This window comes from Excalfactoria chinensis, chromosome 7 (genome assembly GCF_039878825.1).
Source record: "Excalfactoria chinensis isolate bCotChi1 chromosome 7, bCotChi1.hap2, whole genome shotgun sequence".
NCBI classification, from domain to species: Eukaryota; Metazoa; Chordata; class Aves; order Galliformes; family Phasianidae; genus Excalfactoria; species Excalfactoria chinensis.
The window spans coordinates 24,457,930-24,480,448 of NC_092831.1; the positions used below are offsets into that span (position 1 = coordinate 24,457,930).

Consider the following 22,519-nt stretch of genomic DNA (forward strand, 5'->3'; position numbering starts at 1 on the left):
CTTGGTAACTCCACAGACATCTTTAGCAAGCACTAAAGGTCTAAAAGAGGCCAACAATTCCAAGAAGTACTCTGGGCTGAAGGGAGACCAAAAAATCTCATGCATTTTACTGACGGCAATAGCTGAAATTACATTTATCTTTACATTCTTTATATAAATTAAAACTTGAAAATACACTATCAGGGTGACACAAACGAAAAATAAAGCACACTGACTTGCGGAAGCAAACTCCATAATCACAAAGTAGTTATAAAGCAGGTATGTTTAATGAGTGATGCGCATACACCCTGGTGCTAGGGGGATAGCTCCACCTCACTTGCACACCGCTAGGAGAAAGCATGCTACAGATATAGGCTGAATTAATGCATAATTCTTCAGTAATAACTACAGAGACAAGCTGTCAAATAATTCAGCACAGAAGGTACAGTTTAAATAGAACATAATTACATACACAGCAGACAGTCTGCGCATCATCCCCCCACAGCCAGCATCTTCTCAGCAACGTCATGCTGCGTGTCAGAAATTTAAAGCTGAGCATATCACAAAAAAAATTTCTCAGGAAGCATCATATGAAGATTCTGACTCAAACATACGTAATGGGAGTCACTGTTACTTGTCATGCAGAATTGAAGGGGTATCAGACGGGGTAGTGTATCCTCAACTGTGAGCACTGTGAAGTTCTTCTTCAGTACAACTTTTTCTGACTCATGAGTTGGCACTGATTGTAATTCAGGACACAAATATGTAATGGTATAAAGTAAACTTGATTTTAAGCTCAGAAAAATCATGCTACTCAAGACTGGAGTAAAACACCAAAGAATCTCCTGCTTCAGGTTTACATCTTCTGATCCAACAGGAAAGCATCATTCATATTTGATAATTCTTTTCCCCATTCCACATATACAACACATACAGAAGTACACTACATTTGTTTTCCAGCTCTCAGAAACCAAAACTAAAACTATGCCAGGAGCAGAGGAGGTGTAACTTGCTTATCTTTGTTCAACAGCAGGTTCAGAAAAGAAGATGTTTAGCAGCATGTTAAATTCCACTGGCACCTGCCACTTTCTGTGTTCCTATGCTAACACAGTTATGATGGATCCAGGATTGTTTTCCCTCTTTTCTTTCATCTGCTGAATGGAACTCAGATAGACCATACAGGACATTGTCCCCAAAACACCTTGGTCATTAGAGGACTGTGATCAATTCCGATCTAAGCAGCCAAACACAAAAAAACTCCTTTCCTTTCTTTACTACAAGGGTTATTTACAGGCATCTCCACTGTTTTCAAAACAGTGCTTCTTCCTTTGTTTCCTAAGAAAGGGGATAGAGACTACACTACAGCAGAGAATACACCTCAACCTTCAACACAAATCCATGCCACAAACTCTCCAGAAACAGAATATATTCTATTGCCAATATTTTACTAAATAGTTGGACTTAGCATCAATCAAAAAAAGAAAAAAAAAGTTTCCAGATATTGTAATAATATTCACTGTTATTCTTACTTCCTCTCTACCGTTTCTCATTTCTCTTTCCAATATTGATGTTGTACATCTCCGTATCTTCTATTCCTTACGTGTTCTTCTCTTGGTTATCCCTACCACTCCCCTTTTCATTTCTGCTTGAATTTTTAGTATTTCTTTCCCTCATCTCTCTGTCTCCTCTTGGTTCCATTTTCCCTACATTTGTTGTCTATATGGCAGCAGAAGTACTCATCACTTGCAAAAGCTAGTAAGGAAAATGGGAGAATAATAAAGTTAATTTGTGAAGGAAATAACACTTATTAATATCTCATAGTTATATATGACAATTACGAATCAAACACGATTTACACAGCCACAGAAGAGTCTATATTTTTTTGCCACACCATTTGCACAGTCACAGTAGGAACTAGTAAGACTCCAAATTTGTCACCTTTTAATCCTTCTCTCACTTTATGAAAGGAACATCAGCAAGGCAGAATTTCAAAATTATACTCATGCTGTATTTTATTATAATCTAGTAAGTTATGAAATATTCAGAGTTAAAGTGAAGGCTATTTTTATTAACTGACATATACAATATAGACCCTTCTGTTGATGCAAAGCCCTAACATTTTCTACTTTTGTGCATGAAATACATCAGAACATATTTTTAAAGACATAAACTAGCATTAAAGACAGAAGCAATTTAGAATTAGTGTATGTAAAGATCTGGTTTAACAGGCCCTTTATTTTAAAGTAGAAAATGAAAGGAAGAATTGACCTTCCCTCTCAAAACTGCATTTATTTCCAGACCTACGACATAATGAAATCAGATTTAGTATTTTCTACATTAATGCTTACAGTGAACAAGCTTTCACTATCATTTTTGTTCTTATACCCAGGCCTACATAAAATTACAATAACACTGACAATACATGTACCCCTAATTTAAGGTACAGTTAGGAGTAATGTTTTTCAATTCAAAGCCATTAAAATGTTTTCATATACTTTTCTTTAAAGGGAAACTACCTTATTAAGTAGAAAGATAATGTTATACATAGGTCTGTAATACAGCAAAATATTTTTCTAATTTGTGCAAACATTCTTCACCACAATCATAGAATCATAGAATCACCAAGGTTGGAAAAGACCTAAAAGATCATCCAGTCCAACCATCACCTATTACCAATAGCTCCCACTAAACCATGTCCCTCAACACAACATCCAGTCGTTCCTTGAACACCCCCAGGGTCAGTGACTCCACCACCTCCCTGGGCAGTCCATGCCAGTGCCTGACCCCCCCTTTCTGAGAAGTAATGCTTCCTAATGTCCAGCTTGTGTCTACCCTGTCGTAGCTTGAAGCTATACGCTCTGGTCCTATCACTAATGACACAAGAGAAGAGGCTGACCCCCAGCTCACTATAACCTCCCTTCAGGAAGTTATAGAGAGCAATGAGGTCTCCCCTGAGCCTCCTCTTCTCCAGGCTGAACATTCCCAGCTCCTTCAGCCTCTCCTCATATGGCCTTTGCTCCAGACCCCTCACCAGCTTTCTTGCCCTCCTTGTATTTCATGTATCATATATTTCATTTTCTGCAATCAACAAAAAAACGAATACAAAAACAGATTTCTAAAATTTACAAAATTAAAAAGACAACAACTAAAGACTTCAAAGTAATGGCATAAAATGTACTTTATATATCTTATACAAAATTGTATATTAATACAAATAAATACAGATTGTGATCTTAACATCTTATATAGATGGCTAAAGAAAGACTGTAAGGTAAAACCTGTTCAGTGGGTTTCTCCTCAATCAGCAGTTTAGGAACCTCTCAAGCCAGGAAGAAACTGGACCTATACCATGTAACAAGGAAGGACTTCTGTGAGCTTAATAGAGTTAGACATCTACTATGCCAGATAAATGTGACTTTACTTTCAATTATGGAAGCTACTTGAAAACTCATTTGCTATTTATCTGAATTAATATAAAAGAAGATTAATTTAAAAGAAAAAAATAAAACATGGGGTTATCAAAAATGATGTCAATCCAACATCTGGAAGTACAACATAATATTAAGAAATAAAAAGGTATTTTTTCCTACTATAGGAAACTGTAGTAGTATTAAAAGTTTGCAAGTAGGCTATATAAGGGGGTAGAGAATGCTATAAACTCATCAATAAATTCCAGTATAAGTCATCCAGGTTACACTGTTACATAGCATGCAGGCCAGCTGAACCTTTTGTATTAGGCATATGTTCTCTTGAAGGGAAAAAAAAAAAAAAAAAAAAAAAAGCTACACTTTTACCACTGCCTTTTTTTACAGAGTAGAGCAACTTAAAAAACAAAAACAAAAACAAAATCAGTTAATAAACTGACAAAGCTTTTCCATAATTAAAAGAGGTGTGCATGGGAATAATTTCATTTGCTCTTAATAGCAGCAGTTGCTACATTTTGGTTCAAATGTGTTAAACTTATACTTGGCCTGGTACCACCCAGTGTACTGTGTTTCAGCATCCTTGGAACACCTGCCAAAATCCCACTATTTATTTTTCTCAACTGCACAAACTACTACAAAACCCTGCCACAAATAGAGTCATTTTGCACAAAGCACATCAGACTGTTGGATTTATTAGCACACAGTCCTTCTGTGCTATGGATAGTACTGACAATGCAGGGTTCTGTATGAATTAGATTTTAGAATCATAGAATCACCAAGGTTGGAAAAGACCTAAAAGATCATCCAGTCCAACCATTCACCTGTTACCAATAGCTGCCACTAAACCATGTCCCTCAACACAACATCCAGTCTTTCATTGAACACCCCCAGGGTCAGTGACTCCATCACCTCCCTGGGCAGTCCATTCCAGTGCCTGACCACCCTTTCTGAGCAGTAATACTTCCTAATGTCCAGCTTGTGTCTCCCCTGTCGTAGCTTGAAGCTATACCCTCTGGTCCTATCACTAATGACACAAGAGAAGAGACTGACCCCCAGCTCACTATAACCTCCCTTCAGGAAGAGGGTAATGAGGTCTCCCCTGAGCCTCCTCTTCTCCAGGCAGAACATTCCCAGCTCCTTCAGCCTCTCCTCATATGGCCTTTGCTCCAGACCCCTCACCAGCTTTCTTGCCCTCCTTTGAACACATTCCAGGGCCTCAATGTCTTTCTTGCATCGAGAGGCCCAAATCTTCTAATACACAAGGCAGACGGAATCAAAATTATTTAAAAAGATCACCCCTCTCTTCTGTTTTGCTTAATTCTATGGAGTTACACTGAGTAAGCATCTTCTCCTGACATCTTTTAAGTGATGAGGAAGTACCCAGAGAATTTCAGTGGTATGCACACTAAGTTTCAGTGATTTGCGCCAGCCTGTCTTTGTTTTAAGCAACAAAAGAAAAGCCTTGTTCAGTGCGCTGATATCAAGAACGCTAAAATACAAACAACCCAACAATAAAAACACAGAACCCTGGAAAATCCAACAACCATACAGTTTAGAGCTCTTTCCACACTGTTTACCTGTTGCACTTGCTTGTAAGATCTGTTGCCATTCTATACAACAGCTGCTGTTACCATCCGGGCTTTCAGTCTTTCATATTAAAATCTACAGTGCCTAAACACTATGAACTGCTTCTAAATACCTGGGTTTGGAAGCAATAGGCACATGTGCTGTAATAATGTCTGAAGTAAAAGTGTGGTTGAAACTGAGTCAGAGGAAGTACTACTCATTAGTTACTTCAGACACGTCCATTCCAATAGCAGTTAACTGGGAGAGAGAAAAAGTGTTTTCCTCAATGTGTGCTGGAGCAGAAGTGAGTATTGCTGACTTGGGTCAGTTGTCTTATTCCAGTCATAGACTCTTCTGTTCAGTTCCGTATGGATATCTAATATACAGAGTTTCCTGCAGCAACAGAAGTAAAAGCTTTTTATTAGACAAAGAAGCAAGATGCTATTTAAGAATCCACAAGATGGAAGATAACTATAGGCTCAGTGAGGAGAAAGTTTAAAATGGATAGAATATGCATTCTGTAGATAAATTCAGTACATCCCAAATCACTGTTGTGATATTGATTTTAACGAAACGATGATCTGTGCTTTCTGTACAAGATCTCAAGGTTTGTGAAAAGTACTAAATATTAACCCACAACTACACTGAAAAACGCTTGCTAGCTCTCGTAGATCAACTGGGCAATGAAAACCTTTGTTGGTAAATTTATATATCCAAGCATATTTGACTTCTGCCCAAATCTCTTTTGATAATCTCTCTGGACAGACTAATGTCTTTGATAGTTTTCATTCAACATCATAAAATGGAAAAACTCATGGCTTCCTAAAGAGTGGGTGAATTATACCTAAATGGAGAACAAAATCCTTCCCTCCCAACTGCCTTTTGTTCCCCTGAGTAAACTCAGACACTGGCATTTTATTTGCAAGCAAGGCCATTCTTAATAATTTAAAAGGCAATCTTCAATTTGACAGGAAGCCAGGTTTGTACTTGGTAAGCTGGAGAAGATTGATTTCAAATCCTGCCTAAAGCGCTCAACTCTACAGCACTGATACATTTTACACCCAGGTTCTTCCCTCTTTACTCTACAAATCCCAGCGCCATAACAAACTTATTTTACCCTTTAGAATCTGACGCTTCACTCTCACTCTAGACTGCCTTCCTGTGACATTGTTCCAGGACCATGTACGCTTGTCCTTTAACTTATGACATAGCCCGAAGGCACTTCTCAGGACCAGAAAGGATGAAATTAGGCAGAACTCTTTATCTAAGACTGTAGGCTGTCCTAGAAAAAAGGTTCATTTTCCTGATTTTATTCACCTTTTATGAGGATCGCGGAGTAGCTCAGCCAGACAATGCAGATAATATGAGGATGGTCTTGGAGATTTTTCTACTGTAGATACATCCACCTTGCACTGACTCCAAAAGACATCTGCAACTTGGGGAATAGTGTCTTTCAAGGGCATTTTTGCATTAGAGATTATTTTCTTGTCATTTCCATCAATTTCCAGACTAGTACATTCTTGCTCATCTTCTGGCACAATGTAGCTCTGAATAAAGAAGAGCTTTGGCTTTCCTCGGAGTTCAGGACATGAATCTGCCATAAAGTATTTCTTTATTTGCTCCAAAGGGAATCCAGTAGAGGTGCGGTCCGTACAGAAGATGCTCTGAGCATTTCCACGGCTGACCAATATGCAAACGAAGCTGTCACAAGTCCTGTGCTTCTGTAACCTTGCGACTTGAAGCAATGTTTCATTCATGGTGGTCATATTTAAGTGCTTGTGACAATGAACATCATAGCCTAAGCCTCTGAAGGTCTCTTCCAACACATCTGGAAAATGAAAGATGTGATTAAGTCACAATACCAAGACTCAGTCCATCTTTAAGGGTTACAGAATTTATAATATTTCATTACTAGAAATAGGGTGCTTATTTCATCACAGTAATTTAAAGAATTCAAGAGTATTCAGTGTTGGTCAAACAGTACATGACATACCATCCTATATGTATACTGTCTTTTGGTATGATTTATGCACTTCCTGACAAAGGCATTATTTTGTAGCGTGCAATTTTTTCTAAATTCCACAGACTGCAGTGTGCTTTCACTTAGAACCAGTAGCCCAAGTTTCTAGGACTTAAAATATCGGGCAGGAGGACATTAGAAAATGCTTCACGTGGAAGATTCTTGATATGAAAAGGCACGTGCTGGATAGCAAGGGAAGTCTGTTTCAGCTATTTAACTTTTCAAAATTAGTCTGAATGTTTATTAGAGAAGTACGTCATTCAACAGGGTTTCACCAGTCACCAGTCGGAAGTGAACCTACTGCATTCATGTATGCTTACTATTATATAAGATGGACTTTAAAGTGATGAGCTCCAAGTGGAGAACTGTGACAAGCCAGACAACAAAGTGGTATTTTCAGAAATAACTTGCTAAACAGTATCCTAAAAATTAAAACTGTAGACAGACTATACATGTCTGTTTTACTCACGTTAACTTTTGCTGCAGGAAAGCGTGCCATGTTCTGAAAAACTACTCGGGATGTTTATTAATATAGAAGTGAAACCAGATCCGTGTTGGTTAAGTTCAAATGTATTTAAGCATTCAGAAAACCAGATTATTATTATTACAAATTATAACTGTAGAACTGAATTCTTAGATAGGAATAATATATACATTGCCCACATGCAGTTTCTGACATTTGTGACGGAATGTAACAAGTACCACTTGAATGTAAAATGCCTCACAGTCCCAAAATGCTAGGCTGTCCTCTGACTTCCCAAGTTTAACAATCCCTAATTAGCAAAGGCTTATTAGCAAAATTTCAGAGGTCACCAGCAGCAAAGCAGGAGTTGCACTAGCACACTGCTGCCCTCAAAAAGCACATAGTGAAAACAGGAAAGAGATTTAATAAACATAAGCAAGAAATACAGGGTAGAAATACACAGTGCACTACAGTGAGGTGATGAACAGGAGCTACATATAGGGTTCTGTTCCAGTCCATTTATTTTGATTCAGTTTTGTACAGTATTTCAAAAATACTCTAGACTTGTGTGTTTCTAAGTAGAAAGGGAAGTATGCTTTATTTTAAATGATAAAATATGCTCTGAAAATTCAGGTGGAAGATATGGTCAATTCAAAAGATATTTTTACCCTGGAGTGACTCAGTACCATTCAGAAGTTATGTGCTTGATGAAGCACTTCATCCATTAGAGGGCAGTAGGACATAAGCAAAATGACAGATACAGCAAGGGGAGAGCTCTTAATTTTTTCATCTTACTACCGGGTGCATAAACAAAGATGCAAACATTGGTAGCACCTTGGACCATTTTTAGGGGAACTGTTGATCACAGCCTGAACCTCTGATTAACCATCTGAGGCAAGTGACGAGTCAGCTGCGGGAGCACAGGTGAAGGTAATTCAGCTGTGCTCCTGGAAGGGATGGAGCTTGACTCCCATCTCTCCTAGATCCTATTTAAGGGCTGACCACCACTAGGGTAGCTTTTTTTCTGGAGGTTGCTGCTTTGTGGAGTTTTTGTGGTGAGCCTCAACATTGGTGAGCATCCATCTTGACTGAAAGCCTCAGCATTGGTGAGTCTTTTCTTGTATCTCTGGCTATCTATTTAATCTATAATTTCAAGTATACCCTTATTTTATTCCAACTATACAGACCATACATGCACACCAGGAGTCATGATTAAAAATAATCTACCCAAACTGTCAAAGCTGATACTAGTGCTTAAAAAAGAATCAGAAGTTATATATGGCAAGTTTGAGATACAGCATTTTCACTTTGAGGCAAGATAAAATGAGAGATTACATGCAGCAATCCCAGATCAGCAATAATTCCCCAACAAACCACCAGTGAAATGTAAGGAGTTTCCTTCTTTACATAAAAAAAAAAAAAATACCTTTCTCTCCCTCTGTTTACAACACAAGGATAAAACCTGATGTCCAAACGGAAATTAAAAAGTCAAGAGAAACCAATGACTGCTTTAATAACAACAAGAGCAACTAAGGTTTGAACTTCATCAGCATCTGATGAATTCACACAGTTTGTACCGACTGTTTTTCATTATTGTGATGCTTGATCTCATAGCATTTATCATTGGTTCAGCTTCCTCGTTTAAATCTTGGGATAGCTGTGGACTCGAATGCATGCCACAGATAATTCCTCACATCCTCCTTGTCTTTTTCTCTCTCTTTGATATTTTCAGACTTCAGAAGCAGTGTGGCGTGAGAACTCTCTAGTAGCGAACGCATTTCCTAAACATACCCTGAAACAATGTTAGATGGCCTCCACCTCTCACAAACAGTAATCTATGTCAGTGCTTGTCTTGTTTTCTATCATGTTAAAATCCTTGTTTTAATGCTGGCAACTTTAAAAATCTGAGACATAGACATGGTTTAATTCCTTACGTGTGCTATACAGACAAATGGAGACAGAGGCACAATAAGGCTTGCTTTGGGTAATTCAGGCACAACAGTAGAAAATCCACTATTTGCAGGTAAATCCGCTGAACAAATAATCTGTTTTTGTCCTTTCGAAACAGCAGGATTTTCTCATTCGTATTTACATTCCCTGTTCTTGTACAAATACTGAAGTGCTCACATGAGCACAAGAACAGCACATTGTGGGTTTTGTGCATGTATTTGTATTTAATTGTAGTTACCATATCAAGGGTGTCTATGTTGCCAGTAAGAAAGGTTTGTGCCTTCAAATGATGAGTAGATCTAAATTTATGCACCCCTGATTGTGAACTGACGTAGTAGTTCCTTCTTTATTACCTGTTTTCTGAAGCATCTGCGCCCTCTCTGCTTTTATACTTACTTCTTTTAGAGAACTCAGGCCTGCCATAGCAAAATATTCCTCTTTAATAATTCAGGTCAATTCTTGCTCACATTCTATTACAAGGAAATCTGAAGAGGTACCTTTGTGAACAAGACCATTTTTAAACCTCATGTTTTCTTCAGCTCCCTGTAGTGACGTTTCTCAAGCAATACTTTTATTTTAAAGAAATAGAACTCTTAAGTAACCAATTTTGGTATTGGAGCAGACTATACCTTAGCGCCTTCCAGATGCCTAATATTTTTCTTGCATCAAAAAGTCTGATTGTTCACTAAAGCTACCATAAAAGAGAGAAGAATGGAGAAATGCAGAAGTAGGCCTCTTCACAGTGCAGAATTTACTTATTTGTTTATTTAAAGTCACAAAAGCCCTCACCCTGTCCTTCGCTTCTTGGCAGGCCTTGTTTTCTTGGGGCAAAGTTGGCATAACACTTTTTGAGGGTAAAATGAAGTATGTTAGATTGAAGAGCTCTGTTTCTATACATGGTAAATACATTCTTGTGCAGTTTTTTTTTTTTAAATTTATTTATTTTTGCTACAAAGGTAGTTCACAAACTTTCTGCCTACCCCAGCTAGATAGATTCCAAAGGATGTTTTCCAGTTGCATGTGATTTAGTGTTTTCCTTTGTCCTTCATCCACGCCTGGCAGGATCCTGAATTATTTTCAGTTTCTTGTACCCAACTGGCAAACTGTATTCTTTTATATTGTTACCTAAAACATTATCAAGCAGGCAGCAAGACTTTACTTTCTGTGTTTGTGTGCAGCACTGACTTCTCTTCACTATTTGCAACAATAGTTGTAGTTGATCTGTCCACTAGTGGTCCTTATAAGAAAGAAAAAAGACATTTCACTGATCTTCTCCTGTATCTCCTAGGTTAATACAAGTTTGCTGCAAGCATTCTGTTTTAATTTTAGCCTCATGTGTTCCAATGATTTTCTTAGGGGGTGGTAAGAAGGGTGGGGTTGTTTTTTGTGAGTTGCTTTTTTTTTTTTTCTGCTTATGTAAAGACCTTATTTTTGGATTCTTATTTTTGATAAGGAGATCAGTAAAACTTTAATTTCCAGAGACTTACCAGTGTCATTACCAATACAGTCTATAATCAGGCATACTCCTAAAGGATGACTTTGCATTCTGTACACCTGTGGGAAAGCAAAAGATAAATACCAAATTGTTATGTAATTCTCTTGGCTTATAGACTTGATTCTTTTGTCCAGTTTAATCACTTTAGATCTTTCAATTGTATTCTGTTGCTTTTCCATAGAGTAGAAGCACATCTACTGGAATTCAATATGTTTTTACCTATATAACAAAACTTCAGGAGATATGGATTCTTTTTTTTTTTTTTTTCCTATTTCCTGTATGGCCTTAATTTCCACCTTCTGTTATTCTATCTTATTATATTAATGACCCATAAACTAAGACTGGACCACAAATGAAAGCAGGAAGTTTGAGAGTGGAGATGGGGTAAAGAGACTTTTTAAAGATGTGACCTATGAGCGCAATGATCCCCCTGCAGTACTTCTACATTATTTTCCTGAAGTGTTACTGTGAACATGACGTTAGGAATAGTAAAAGTAGATAACTTCTGTGATCTGTAGGGATGCAGTAGACACTGCTTGTCAAGACAATATTCATTTCCCTATTTAGTCCCACTGTGTAAAGCCCCTCCATTCAATAATCTGCAATGATTCAGAATCACAGAATTGTAGGGGTTGGAAGGGACCTCTAGAGATCAGCCCATTGCCCCTAGTCCTGTCCCCACGCACTACTGAAAAGAGACCAGCCTCACCACTATGGCCCCCACACCTCAGGTATTTATAAACCTGGATCAAATCCCCTCTCAGCCTTCTTTTCTCAAGGCTAAACAGACCCACTTCACTTAGTCTCTCCTCATAGGGGAGATGCTCCAGGCCCTTCACCATCTTTGTGGCCCTCCGCTGGACTCTTTCTAAGAAATCCCTGTCTTTTTTGTACTGGGGAGCCCAGAACTGGACACAGTAGCAGGACACTGACTGCACAATTCCTTTCTCCTTTAACGAGCTAACAATCGATCTGCTATAGGTAACTCCTTGTTTGTGATATATAACAGAGCTAGAAAACAGCACAGCAGTTAATCCATAGCACTACTACAGAAACCATGTGTATTAGTGTTTGTCCTGTTTAGAGATAAGGAGGATGAAAAAGAACAAGAACAAAACTTACTGCACACAAAGAAGCCCTGTCACCTCTAAAGAAGATACAAGAGGTTTTATTTTCAACAGGTTTTACTCTGCTTATATGTGCGTGCCATACATAGATGCTTTTTGCACGCTACTGCTTGAATATCAGCAGCAAATATTTTAAATTAAAACTGCATAGAGCAATTCACAGAATCTATTCATTGCCAATGCAGCTATGAGTGTACATAAAGTTCTTGTTGTGTGCAGTTAAAGGAAACGTTAAAACCTAAGGAAAACTAAGGCAAATATCTACTAGTTTTTGTTGTTATTTTAACTTACGTGCATACATGCATCACAAATGCTAAAGCACTTACCTTATCTGATGCTGGTCCTGATTCTTGAATGGACATGTGGACTGGTTCTCCTGTGGTTAAAACATACAGAAGTAATTTCAGTGTGTAGGCATTGGTGCTATTTCTTTGACATAGAAACAGATAAAAAAGAACCTATATAGTTTGGTCAAGTTCTCTCTCACCTAGTCCTCCTATGTATGGTACTGAGGTAGAAAAACAACAAAAATGTTCACACTAGAACATTATTTGGATTTCACTCAATGTTACTTATGACTAGAGAACAGCACAGCAATAAGCAATAAAAACAATCTCCCCTACTCTGAGACAATTCAGTCAACTAGTCTCTTTACAAACTTAAGCTTTTAAAACTTCAAATCTTATTTGAGAGGCACTGTGAGTGCCCAAAAAGGAATACAGTACAAATGGTGAGGATCTGGCAAAGATTAGATAAAATATTCTTACCCTGAAAGAAGATTTCTCCGTTTTGTGACTTTTCTTTGTTCACATTCTGAAACTAAAATGAACAAAAGTCTTATTTTCCCTGTCTGCTTTCAAAACTGGTAATCATGCTTTCAAAATACCACGTGGTAATGTTTCTTTTTCCTCAAAAAAAGGATTACAGCTTTTTGGATTCAAACCTATCCCCTACTTTGAATGTTAAAACAATAACTTTAAAAAAAAAAATAGAGAAAAATGCTTTCCTCCCCAAAAAGTTATCAGTTCTCTAAGAGCAGCAAAGGAAAGATATTTCCTATGGTAGTAAAACAAATAAAAGTCCCTCTAAGGATACAGGTTTTCTTACCTACGTAGTGGAAAGTAGAAACTTTCCATATTGTGATAATATTATTATAAAATTATAGTATTATTTCCTTTTGAATTTTATGAAATTCAGTGCAAGTTCTTTCCCATTAGCTGTTGCTTTGTTCTTAAGAGCAAATTGGATCAATGGTGTTTTGAATGTAAGCTTGATAGATATTTTTTTAAACACATATCAGAAAACACTTCCATGCAAGATTAAAGACTTCAAGAAAGGTTAATATTATTATTACAACATTGGACCTAAGTCAAACATGAACAGCGCTGCACACAATATGGTTTGACTGGAAGTAACTGAGTGGGTGACTTTTGATGTATTGAGAGACTTTGGTTAAAATCAGATTAAAATAAACACAAGCTAAGAAAACAGCTGAAGCAAGCCACAATTTTCTGCTTCTAAAGTTTAAAAGCTTATTTTCCTGGGTTCTGCCAAGCCCACAAATACTCAGAACGCTGTGTTTTGCAAAGAAAACTCAAAACAAAACCCTTAACTCCCCAGAGCAGTAGAAAAAAACTTTTACAATAAAAGATTTTGTATTCTTAATAGGTAAATATATATAAATGAAAATCACAGAAGTTACCAAAAACAGATCTGACTATCTGATAATTTCTATCAGGCCTTAAACATGGTACATAACAGAAACCATAAAGATAACCCAAACAGTATTCTTGTTACTAGCCATTTCTCATTCCTTAGGCTTTGCAATGATGAATCCTCTTTTAATTTCTTGTAATACTTAGATATAAAGGATCTGAATTATTATATACTTACCCTTGAATTGTAAGGAGGATCAATCAGACTGAGATTAGGGAGAGATGCCTGAAGGGCATTTACATACACAGGCTGAGAATGAATGGAGGATATGTAAGCTGAAAATTGAACACACAGAAATACATGATGATATAGGATGTGTTAAAAAGACAATTCCTTGGAGCATGCAAATAGTCTGACTTCTAACTTTGTCTTTAGTAAGACTGCATCTAACCCTTACTATCAAAACTAAGCAGTGCAAAAGTATCGTACCTTCTTGCTTATACTTCTCAATCTTCTTAATCAGGTCTATCCTGTGAATATTTCGGAAACAGTTTTCTATCAAATCCAGTTGATCTGGAGCCACCAAATTTAGTTTCTCCAGTTCAATAACTAGACGTAGAAAACTCTGTAACAACAACAGAAAACCAAATTGTTATCATAGAATATCCTGGGTTCCCAAGTCCAATTCCTGGCTCCACGCAAGACCCCTCAATAAACCCCAAACCATATTTCTGAAAGCATTGTCCAAATGCTCCATGATCTCAGGCAGCTGGTGCCATGACCACTGTCCTGCATAGTGTGTTCCAGTGAACAACCTTTTCCTAACACGTAGCCTGAGCCTTCACCAACACAGCTTCATGCTGTTCTCTCAAGTCCTAATCCGTATCAGTCATTCGATCTCTATCACTAAAAAGTAGACTCTAAATAGTATGTGCAGGTGGTAAAGGTTGTATTTTCAGGAATCAGGCATGATATTGCTGAAACACTAAGAAGAGATTACCTGGAAAATATTAAAGCTTTCTTAGCATTATTACTATTGTTATTATTATTATTAGAGATTGATAGACTTCAAAACAATTCAAAGGTTTTGAGGACACAGCCTCCCATTTCCTTGTTACTACATGGCCAGCCACATAAAATGTCACTTCACATGCCACAGAGCAGTAGATAAGAAAAAATTTAGGGAATTTCCAGGATTTCTCCCATTCTTTGGTTAAAATGAAACATTCAAAAGAAGCCTTCAGTGCTCTGTGCACAGTGGTCAAGCTTTTTGAATCCTCACTTTCTTTGACACTTGGAACAAATATTCAGAATGCACATATACAAAGAATGATGTTACTTAGAAAACACTATTCCTTTGTAAATGAAAGCACGAACATAAAAAGTGATCTTATACATCAAGACACATTTAATACGATCGATGGTCTGAGATCTCACAGATGTGAATTTTCAGATCAGTAACACTGAAGAAAGGTTTTAGTGTCTTCTGCCTGTGAGATTCATGCTAACCCTATTCACTACAGAAACTGTTCTGAGTTCCCTCCAACTATTTCTTCAGCTTCTTTTCTTGCATTAAAAACAAGAACATCAAAAGAATGAAATACAAGCCACTTCTCCTTTCACACTTCTACTCGCTATCCACTGTGGTAGAACCTCTTCTAGCCACCTCCCTTTTTACTTTAATCTCTTTGCTCTAGAGGAAAAGATAAGAATAAAGGTATTACCTTATCTTTTGCCATTTTCATTCGAGGAGCAAAATCTCTGAGTAAAAAAACAAGAGAACTCACTTCTTCTTTTTCCAGATTCTCATTAATCTCTACCATTAGTACCCTGAAATAAAGTTGAGACATTTCTAAAGGACTGGTTTTTAACAAGATCTTACCCTTGTTCAACAACCCAATCTCTCCCATGTCCCAGTCTTAATGTAACGTTCCCAGATCAACAACATGGAAAAAAACCAACAACAAACACACACAAAACTACTCTGCTCCAATATTCAACTACAAAACACTTTATTGTGCTTGTCAGCACCTGTGTTACTTCAGACTGCTGGAGAAAGTCTCCTTAATATTTCAGTAGAGATTAAGAAAGAGAATGCAGGACAATATAACACCCCTTTGACTTTAAAGTTAGTAATGATTGGGTTTTTATTTCAGTGAGATGTCTCCATAGGAAAATCTTCCTTTCAATTGTATATATTTTCTTCTGAAATCTTTTAGGGAAGATCACTATGTTCTCTTAATTAAAACTTACTAAAGCTAAAGAGAGCAGTAAGGGACAGGTCACCTGAGAAAAGCTATGGTGAGGCTATGTGCCCAAAGTAAGCTAGAAAAAACAATATATCTAATTAGTGACACTTCCATAGAGCATCATTTCTATCTAATACAGAATGGCACAATTGTCACAGATCTCATAAATTAAGATAAATAAACTCTTTAAAGGTAGGTGCTTCCAATGCCCTGACTGTCAAGAAGTTACTAAGGTTTACTTTAGGGGTTAAATTTGACAATCTTTTCACTGTATCTCTTATATGATGTTATTTTCTGCTTTTCTTTCACTCTCAAGACAATTTAAACAAACAAACCAAAAACAGTGCACAAACGTGTATTTTGAAGAAAATACAGTGCTTTCTGAAGCAGGTACCTGTAATCAGGGACAAGCCTGGGATTCCTGGTAAGGTTAGCTTCCACTGTTGTCTTATCTGTCTTCAAGATCCTCCTCAGCAAATCAAACCTCTTAACTCTGTACAACAGCTCACACAAACCAAGAAGAGACAGTTTATCCCTGTCATTCAAAGCCATCAAAATCTCTCTAAGGCCAGCAGTAGCCAAGTCAGGAGCAAGGTCTCGGCACAGGAAAACCATCATCTCATCTTCTTCTTTATCCAATTCTTCTTCAATCTGGTGAATAAGGGCGGCTGGTACTTGGCACTTGGTCATCACTTTCTTGCTGTCCCTTTAAAATGGCCAGCCTTCCTTCTTTCATACAGGAGGCCCACATGACATGAAGTCCATTTCTGCTACAGCACGTCTCTGGTGTTCAGTTATAACTATATGCATTTTGACGTAATTAATCTGTGGAAAAGGAATAAAGGTTCTAAGTCTACTGCACAAGATCACAGTTAACTCTCATATTTGTCATACCTCAGTTATAACTAAAATGCCAACTTAGTTTATATGGACCTCCTGCTCTCAAGGGGTTCTCCCAAATGTTCATTACAGAACAAGAAGTACTTGGCAGGTCATACTAATCAGAAGAGAAAATTTAAAAAAATGGAAGTTCTTTTAAAGTAAAATTACCTTGATACAAGCCTGTGAATTCCATAGGAAGTGAAACAAAGAGTCATCAGCTTGCTGATGAGAAGACTCTATTTCAAGGGTTTCTGGTAATGAAGTTAAGTTGGTAATTGAGTTAAGTTCCACTGCAATTGAAGTCTAAAGCCCTGATCTCTTTCCAACAACCCACCACTCAGGCTCCTGCCCAAACGTCTCAAGACATTTTAGAGTAAGCATTTTGAGAGTTAAGAGGCAGTGTAACCACACCACGCATTGTAGACAAAACAATGAAAGCAACAACAAACCACATACAGAAACGCTTATCGGGTATGCATTTCAAAGTTTAAAAAAACAGCTTAACATTTTTACATGTTAGTTACCTTCAAATTCAGGAACGTGCAGATTGCCTTATTTATTAGTACCACTTTAAGTGATTCCACTCTGAATGAGTTACCAGGGTTCGAAGGTTTCCTCCCCCACGCTCAATAACGTCAAAGAACCACTCAAAGAAAAAATTCCAGCCTTCAGTATGTCAAGTGTTTAACTCTGAAGGCACAGATAAGCCACAGACCGCCTCTTTCTTCACGTGATACCCGTACTGGAAACTGAAATAAAAATTCAAAACTAGGAAGACAAAAACCCTCATGATTAACAAAGTAACTAGGGTGCTATGATCAATTTCCACTGCCACTAACTGTGGAAATTCTATCCGTTCCTCTCTGATCCCAGTTACGTATACTGAGAAAGATGAAATGAGCAATCTGAAGATAAATCTTAGCCCTTATAAGCAGTTCAGTTAATACACTGCATATGGTTTTATCTACATACACGCTTGTGAGCCACATTTCCCATGGAATCAGACTGCAGTGGATTTTTCCTCCACCTTATGACAGCACAATAGCAGGAAAAGACATCACTATTTAAAGAATTTTAAAAATAAACAAATAAAAAGCATAAAAAACCATCTTTCTGGTAACATGTCTAAACCGCTGGGGGATTTTAACACAAGCAGCTGCTATGTGTATGACCCCAAGGTGCCGCCTTCAGAAGCAAAACAGAAGTTTCTGTTGTAAAATACCATAAATTCACCACATTAGAGGGCCCAAGTATTACTCAGTTTAAAAACTCCTACGCTTCTGTACCACCAATGAGACCTAATGTATCTCCAATACTCCAAATGTCATCGTGGCCACTTAAGCTCATTTTCAGAAGCACAGAGTATTCAAAAGCATCTGACAGTAACAAGGCTGCGGATAACCTTTGCTCATCAGTCTCCTGAACAGTCAGTTCTACATGTACCATGTATCATGTGTGTTCAACACGTGCTTCTAAACACGTAGAGAAAATGCATGATTATGGTGCTCCTGCTACAGCACAGAGCCAGGAAAAAGCAGAACATCCTCAGACACGAGTCTGTTCTTCAGACCCCAAAGGAGACAGGCACGGTGTTCTTTTTCACATCACACCATTTAGGAACAAGCTGAAAAGTAATTAAAGTGTTTCCAACAAAAACAAGCTGCATACACAAAATGAGTGTACATTTGAACATGCTGTTTCACACAAGGATCTGTTTGGTATAACTGGAGAAGCACAGTTGTAGTGGAAATGCTAATACATGGACTGAAGCAGTGCCTGAGCACCTAGTGGAAGACAGGGTCAACCCAGGGAGCTCAGGTGCATGTAATGACAATGCAATGCACCTGAATGACCGGAAGGGATGGAGTCAGGATCCACCCCTTTCCAGACCTCATTTAAGGGCTGGCAGGGAAGGTGAAAGCATCTCATGCTGGAAATCCCTGCCTACCTGTGTCCTTTCAAAGGTAAGCAGTTCTTTTACTTGATTTCTGCATGTGTGGCTGCTGCACTTGGGCTTGTTCTTGTATGCTCTAGCCAAAGACTTTGTCACCCTATTTTAGTATTATATGTAAGATAAGAAAATTTTCAGGCCTTTCATAAGCAAGAATTCCACTCCCATGAACTGTAATCTGTATTGTGCACTGTTCTATTGGGGAAAAACATTTTTGCCATTAACTTCTGATTATTTTAAAACTAGCATCAAGTATTTGTAAGATGTCCCACACAAAAATCAAACTTTTTTTTTTTTTTTTTTTTTTTTTTGTGAGATGGAGTTTATTCCAGAAAGGGGATGCACAAAATGCTCCTACAGGAAAGCAACCCCCAGGCACTTATAGCCAGGACTTTCAAAAGCACTTGAGGAAGTCAAATATATGACTTAACAGCACCCCTTCCCTGAGGGCTCTCAGTGGGCGAAGACTAAAAGCAACATGAAGAGCTTCAGTATCTGAAACAGCATTTTTATTTTTACATTCAAAAACATGAGGTGAGGAAAAAAAAACAGTAGATCTTATCAACATGGAAGATAAAAGTTCATAGACACCCCAGCAGGTTGCATGCTCTTGTGCACAGGTGATTTGCCAATATTGCCACAACAAAATACTGAACAATTTTCTGTTCAGGGCTGTGCTAAAGAGGTAAAAGCAAAGCTTCTGGAGCAGGAAGATGGTTAATCATTCCAAATAGCTCAAGGCTAACATCACCACCGATACTGAAAGGTCATGCTGGGAGTGGTAAATGAAAGTCGCTGGCCTACACAGAGCACAGAAATAATTTTCTTTCCTCCTGTTAAATAAGCTAGGAAATCCCCAGGCTCAGTAAGGGAAAACAAATCGTGGGGCTAGGGGGAACAGGTTTTCTCTAAATCTGGCTCTTTTAGTTTGCTATCACTCCAAATTTTCTCAGAAAAATGGTTCTTTTAATACTTGTAGTATCTCCAGAAATAAAACCATCAATTCTAGGCCTCACCAATCCTCTTGTCCCCTAAAAAGGCTGAGAGGAAAAACTCAAGGAGGTTAACATCCAAGTGCACCTGAATGCTGATTTCTGGTCTTTATTAACTTTCAGGCTTCCCTGAACAAAATGTAAGATTTCAAAGCAGAGTTGACACCTACTGGTTAATTTCTCACCTACTGCATGGGAAACCACCTTGCTGACAGTTCTATTAGCCTAAGCCCAGGCCGGCCTGTGACTGTGCCAACAAGGAACAGGCTTTTTTTGTTCTTTTTCAGAGTCTAAGCAAACATATTTACTCCTTAAAGCACAAGTCATCTCCAGGCCACACTAGACAAGCAGCCAGAAACCCCACTGCTATGTTCATCAGCTTCTTTGATGCTAATAAGCTTAATCATACTCCTATTTTTGACCTTTTTCAGGCTGTGCACAGTCCATACAGCAAGTAACAACATATTAAATGTTCAGACGCAAGGCTACCGTCGCTCCCTGCCGGCATTAACAAGCAGGAGCTGCTGTGTCTGTACAAGATTCAAGCAAGTTGACTCTGAGATTTAACGCCGTGCTGGACCCTTTGCTCCCATGACTGCAACGCAAACACTGTGCAACATTCAAATATTGGTGCGATTAGCAAGGCAAACAGCGTGCCGCACTAACCAGAACACGGATGTATCTCAAGCCTCGCAGCGTGAAAGCCTTTCAAAAGAAACGAAGAAGCATTTTCATGCTCTAAACTAGGTCTAAGCAAGCCTGTTATTTCGGACAGTGCTTGTCTCGTTAACATTTCGTAACCTTCTCTGCGGAAGCAAAAACAGGATGTGATATCGGTGCCAAGCTTATGTAGAAAATGCTCTTTGTTTCCCTCATGTGATGAGCTCATGCGGAAGCCCCTACATTTCAAATCTGCCGTCTGGCTTTGTTCAGTGTTTAAAAATTACTCTTCTCCCTGGCTTTCAAATTTCCCTGTACAGACGGCAAGTACCCCAGTCTTCCTCATCAAGTCAAGCTGGCTTTACTCCAGGGAGTTTACGCAGACTTCCGCTCCGCTGTCTTACTAGTCACGTTAAATCACATGGAAAGACGAAGCGAAAGGAATGTCCGAATCTCCAAGGCAAACCCTGCCGGAGCAGGCAGCGTTGTGTTTCCCGTCTCCCCGGCAGCCGCGCACCCCACAGCCGGGGCAGGGGAGGGTCCGCTCCGGGAGAGCACGGCGCCGCGGCGCCTGCCTTGAGCGCGCAGGACGTGCGGAAAGAAGGGCACGGGGAAAGGAAGAGCGGGAGGTATAACGCACCCGAACGAGCAGGGAAGGTCTCGTCTACAGCAGCGTGGCTGGGTCCGGAATGGGGACGGGCGAGGCTTCGAGTAGGGCGGCGAGGGACGCCCTTCTATGTGTCAGAGCGTGACTTAAATGCTTTTCCATCATAGTTCCCAAAGCGTGGATAGCCGTGCAAAGTCGAGATCCCTGTCGCTGGGGGACGAGGGCAGCGCTGCCGGTTGCCTTATCCTCTGTTATTCTCTGCCGCGCCACGTTCGTCAGCCCTCACGGTTTATCGTGACTTCGGCTATTGTGTATTTTGGAGCGAGGCGAGGCAAACACTTCCCTTCTGGTCCCGTCACCTTCGGGAGAGCGAACCGAGCTGCGCGATCCCGCCCCCTCCCGTCCACCAAGATGGCGACGCGGCGATACGAAAGGAGCGGCGGTCCGAACGGACGCGGCCGTGCGAAAGGACGCGGCGCCTCCCGCTGGCGGAAAGGATCCCGGCTCCTCCTGCTGCGAGTGCGCCGCGAGGCTGACGCCGACCGAGATTTACCTTCGTGGTTCTTCGTCCGAGAGGCTGGCAGGTAGGAACCCGCTGCCGGGAAAGCTTAGTATTATGATACGGACTTTTATTTCCTATCTATGATAGGAGTTGTCTGCGTGTGGTATTTTTATATTCCGCAAAATTGACAAAATACGTTCATCGTGAATGAAGGCAGCTGATAAGGGCTGAGACCGAAATGCTGCCTGAATCACTGAATGATCCCATGGTGATTCATTAATTCAGGCATTTCACTGATGCTAGTCCAGCGTGACAGCTGATATGCCTAGTATGCTCATGTAAAATGATGGTCATCTGTGATAAGCTCTTGATAAACCAAATGATCCCTTAAGAAAAGGTATAGAGGAAGATGTTAGTTTGTATCTTTGTCCTTTACCATTTTTTTGCCCAGTTAAACTAAGCAGTGCGCTGATGTTACACATTCTGAAAACGTGCTTACCATAACTTCTGAGTCTGCATCCAGCTGCTAGTGATAAGAAAACAAAACTTATCTCTTCAGCTGCTGTAAATCACAGAGTAGAATCAGTTGAGTTGGAAGGGGCCTTTAAAGGTGAACTTGTTTGCAAGAGTCAATGAAACAGCAGGAGCAATATTTTAAAAGACTCGTCCCACAGGAACTTGCAGCTACCTTGCTTCAGACTCCAAAGCATTCAGTGTAGGACACCAATAAATTGTGAACCTATAGAACAGTATGAAAATAAGTTTTACCTACAAGAAACTAAAATCAAGAGCATCTCTTGCTTAGTTTGCAGAAGCGATATGCAATGTGGCAGCGTGACTGGGAGGCAGTGGAAAGCTGTGTCAGCACACACAGCAGTGTGAACGAGAGTAGTTGTCTACTGGTATGTAACATTTATCAGTTTTGCTTTTCTTTTTAGTGACACAGTTACTCTATTGTCTGAATTGAAAACGTAGACAGTATAACTGCCTTTTCT

At 39.1% G+C, this 22,519-nt stretch overlaps 1 protein-coding gene across 2 annotated transcripts; it reads right to left on the reverse strand.

The window, feature by feature from the left end:
* Positions 1 to 244: 244 nt before the first annotated feature.
* On the reverse strand, positions 245 to 21,451 carry CFLAR (CASP8 and FADD like apoptosis regulator). 2 transcript variants are annotated; one of them, XR_011904312.1, is made up of 12 exons: positions 21,056 to 21,443; positions 16,325 to 16,755; positions 15,406 to 15,511; positions 14,171 to 14,306; positions 13,919 to 14,016; positions 12,793 to 12,844; positions 12,352 to 12,401; positions 10,891 to 10,957; positions 6,288 to 6,798; positions 4,982 to 5,363; positions 3,258 to 3,321; positions 245 to 1,731 (listed from the first exon to the last, which is right to left on the reverse strand). XR_011904312.1 is itself a non-coding variant. In XM_072341876.1 (10 exons), the coding sequence occupies exons 2-10, from the start codon at positions 16,618 to 16,620 to the stop codon at positions 5,225 to 5,227; spliced, it is 1,455 nt and encodes a 484-aa protein (XP_072197977.1). In that variant the 5' UTR covers positions 16,621 to 16,755; positions 21,056 to 21,451; the 3' UTR covers positions 245 to 5,224. The 2 variants fall into 2 exon arrangements, 1 of the variants encoding a protein (XP_072197977.1); XM_072341876.1 differs by having other exon boundaries at positions 245 to 5,363; positions 21,056 to 21,451.
* Positions 21,452 to 22,519: the final 1,068 nt, after the last annotated feature.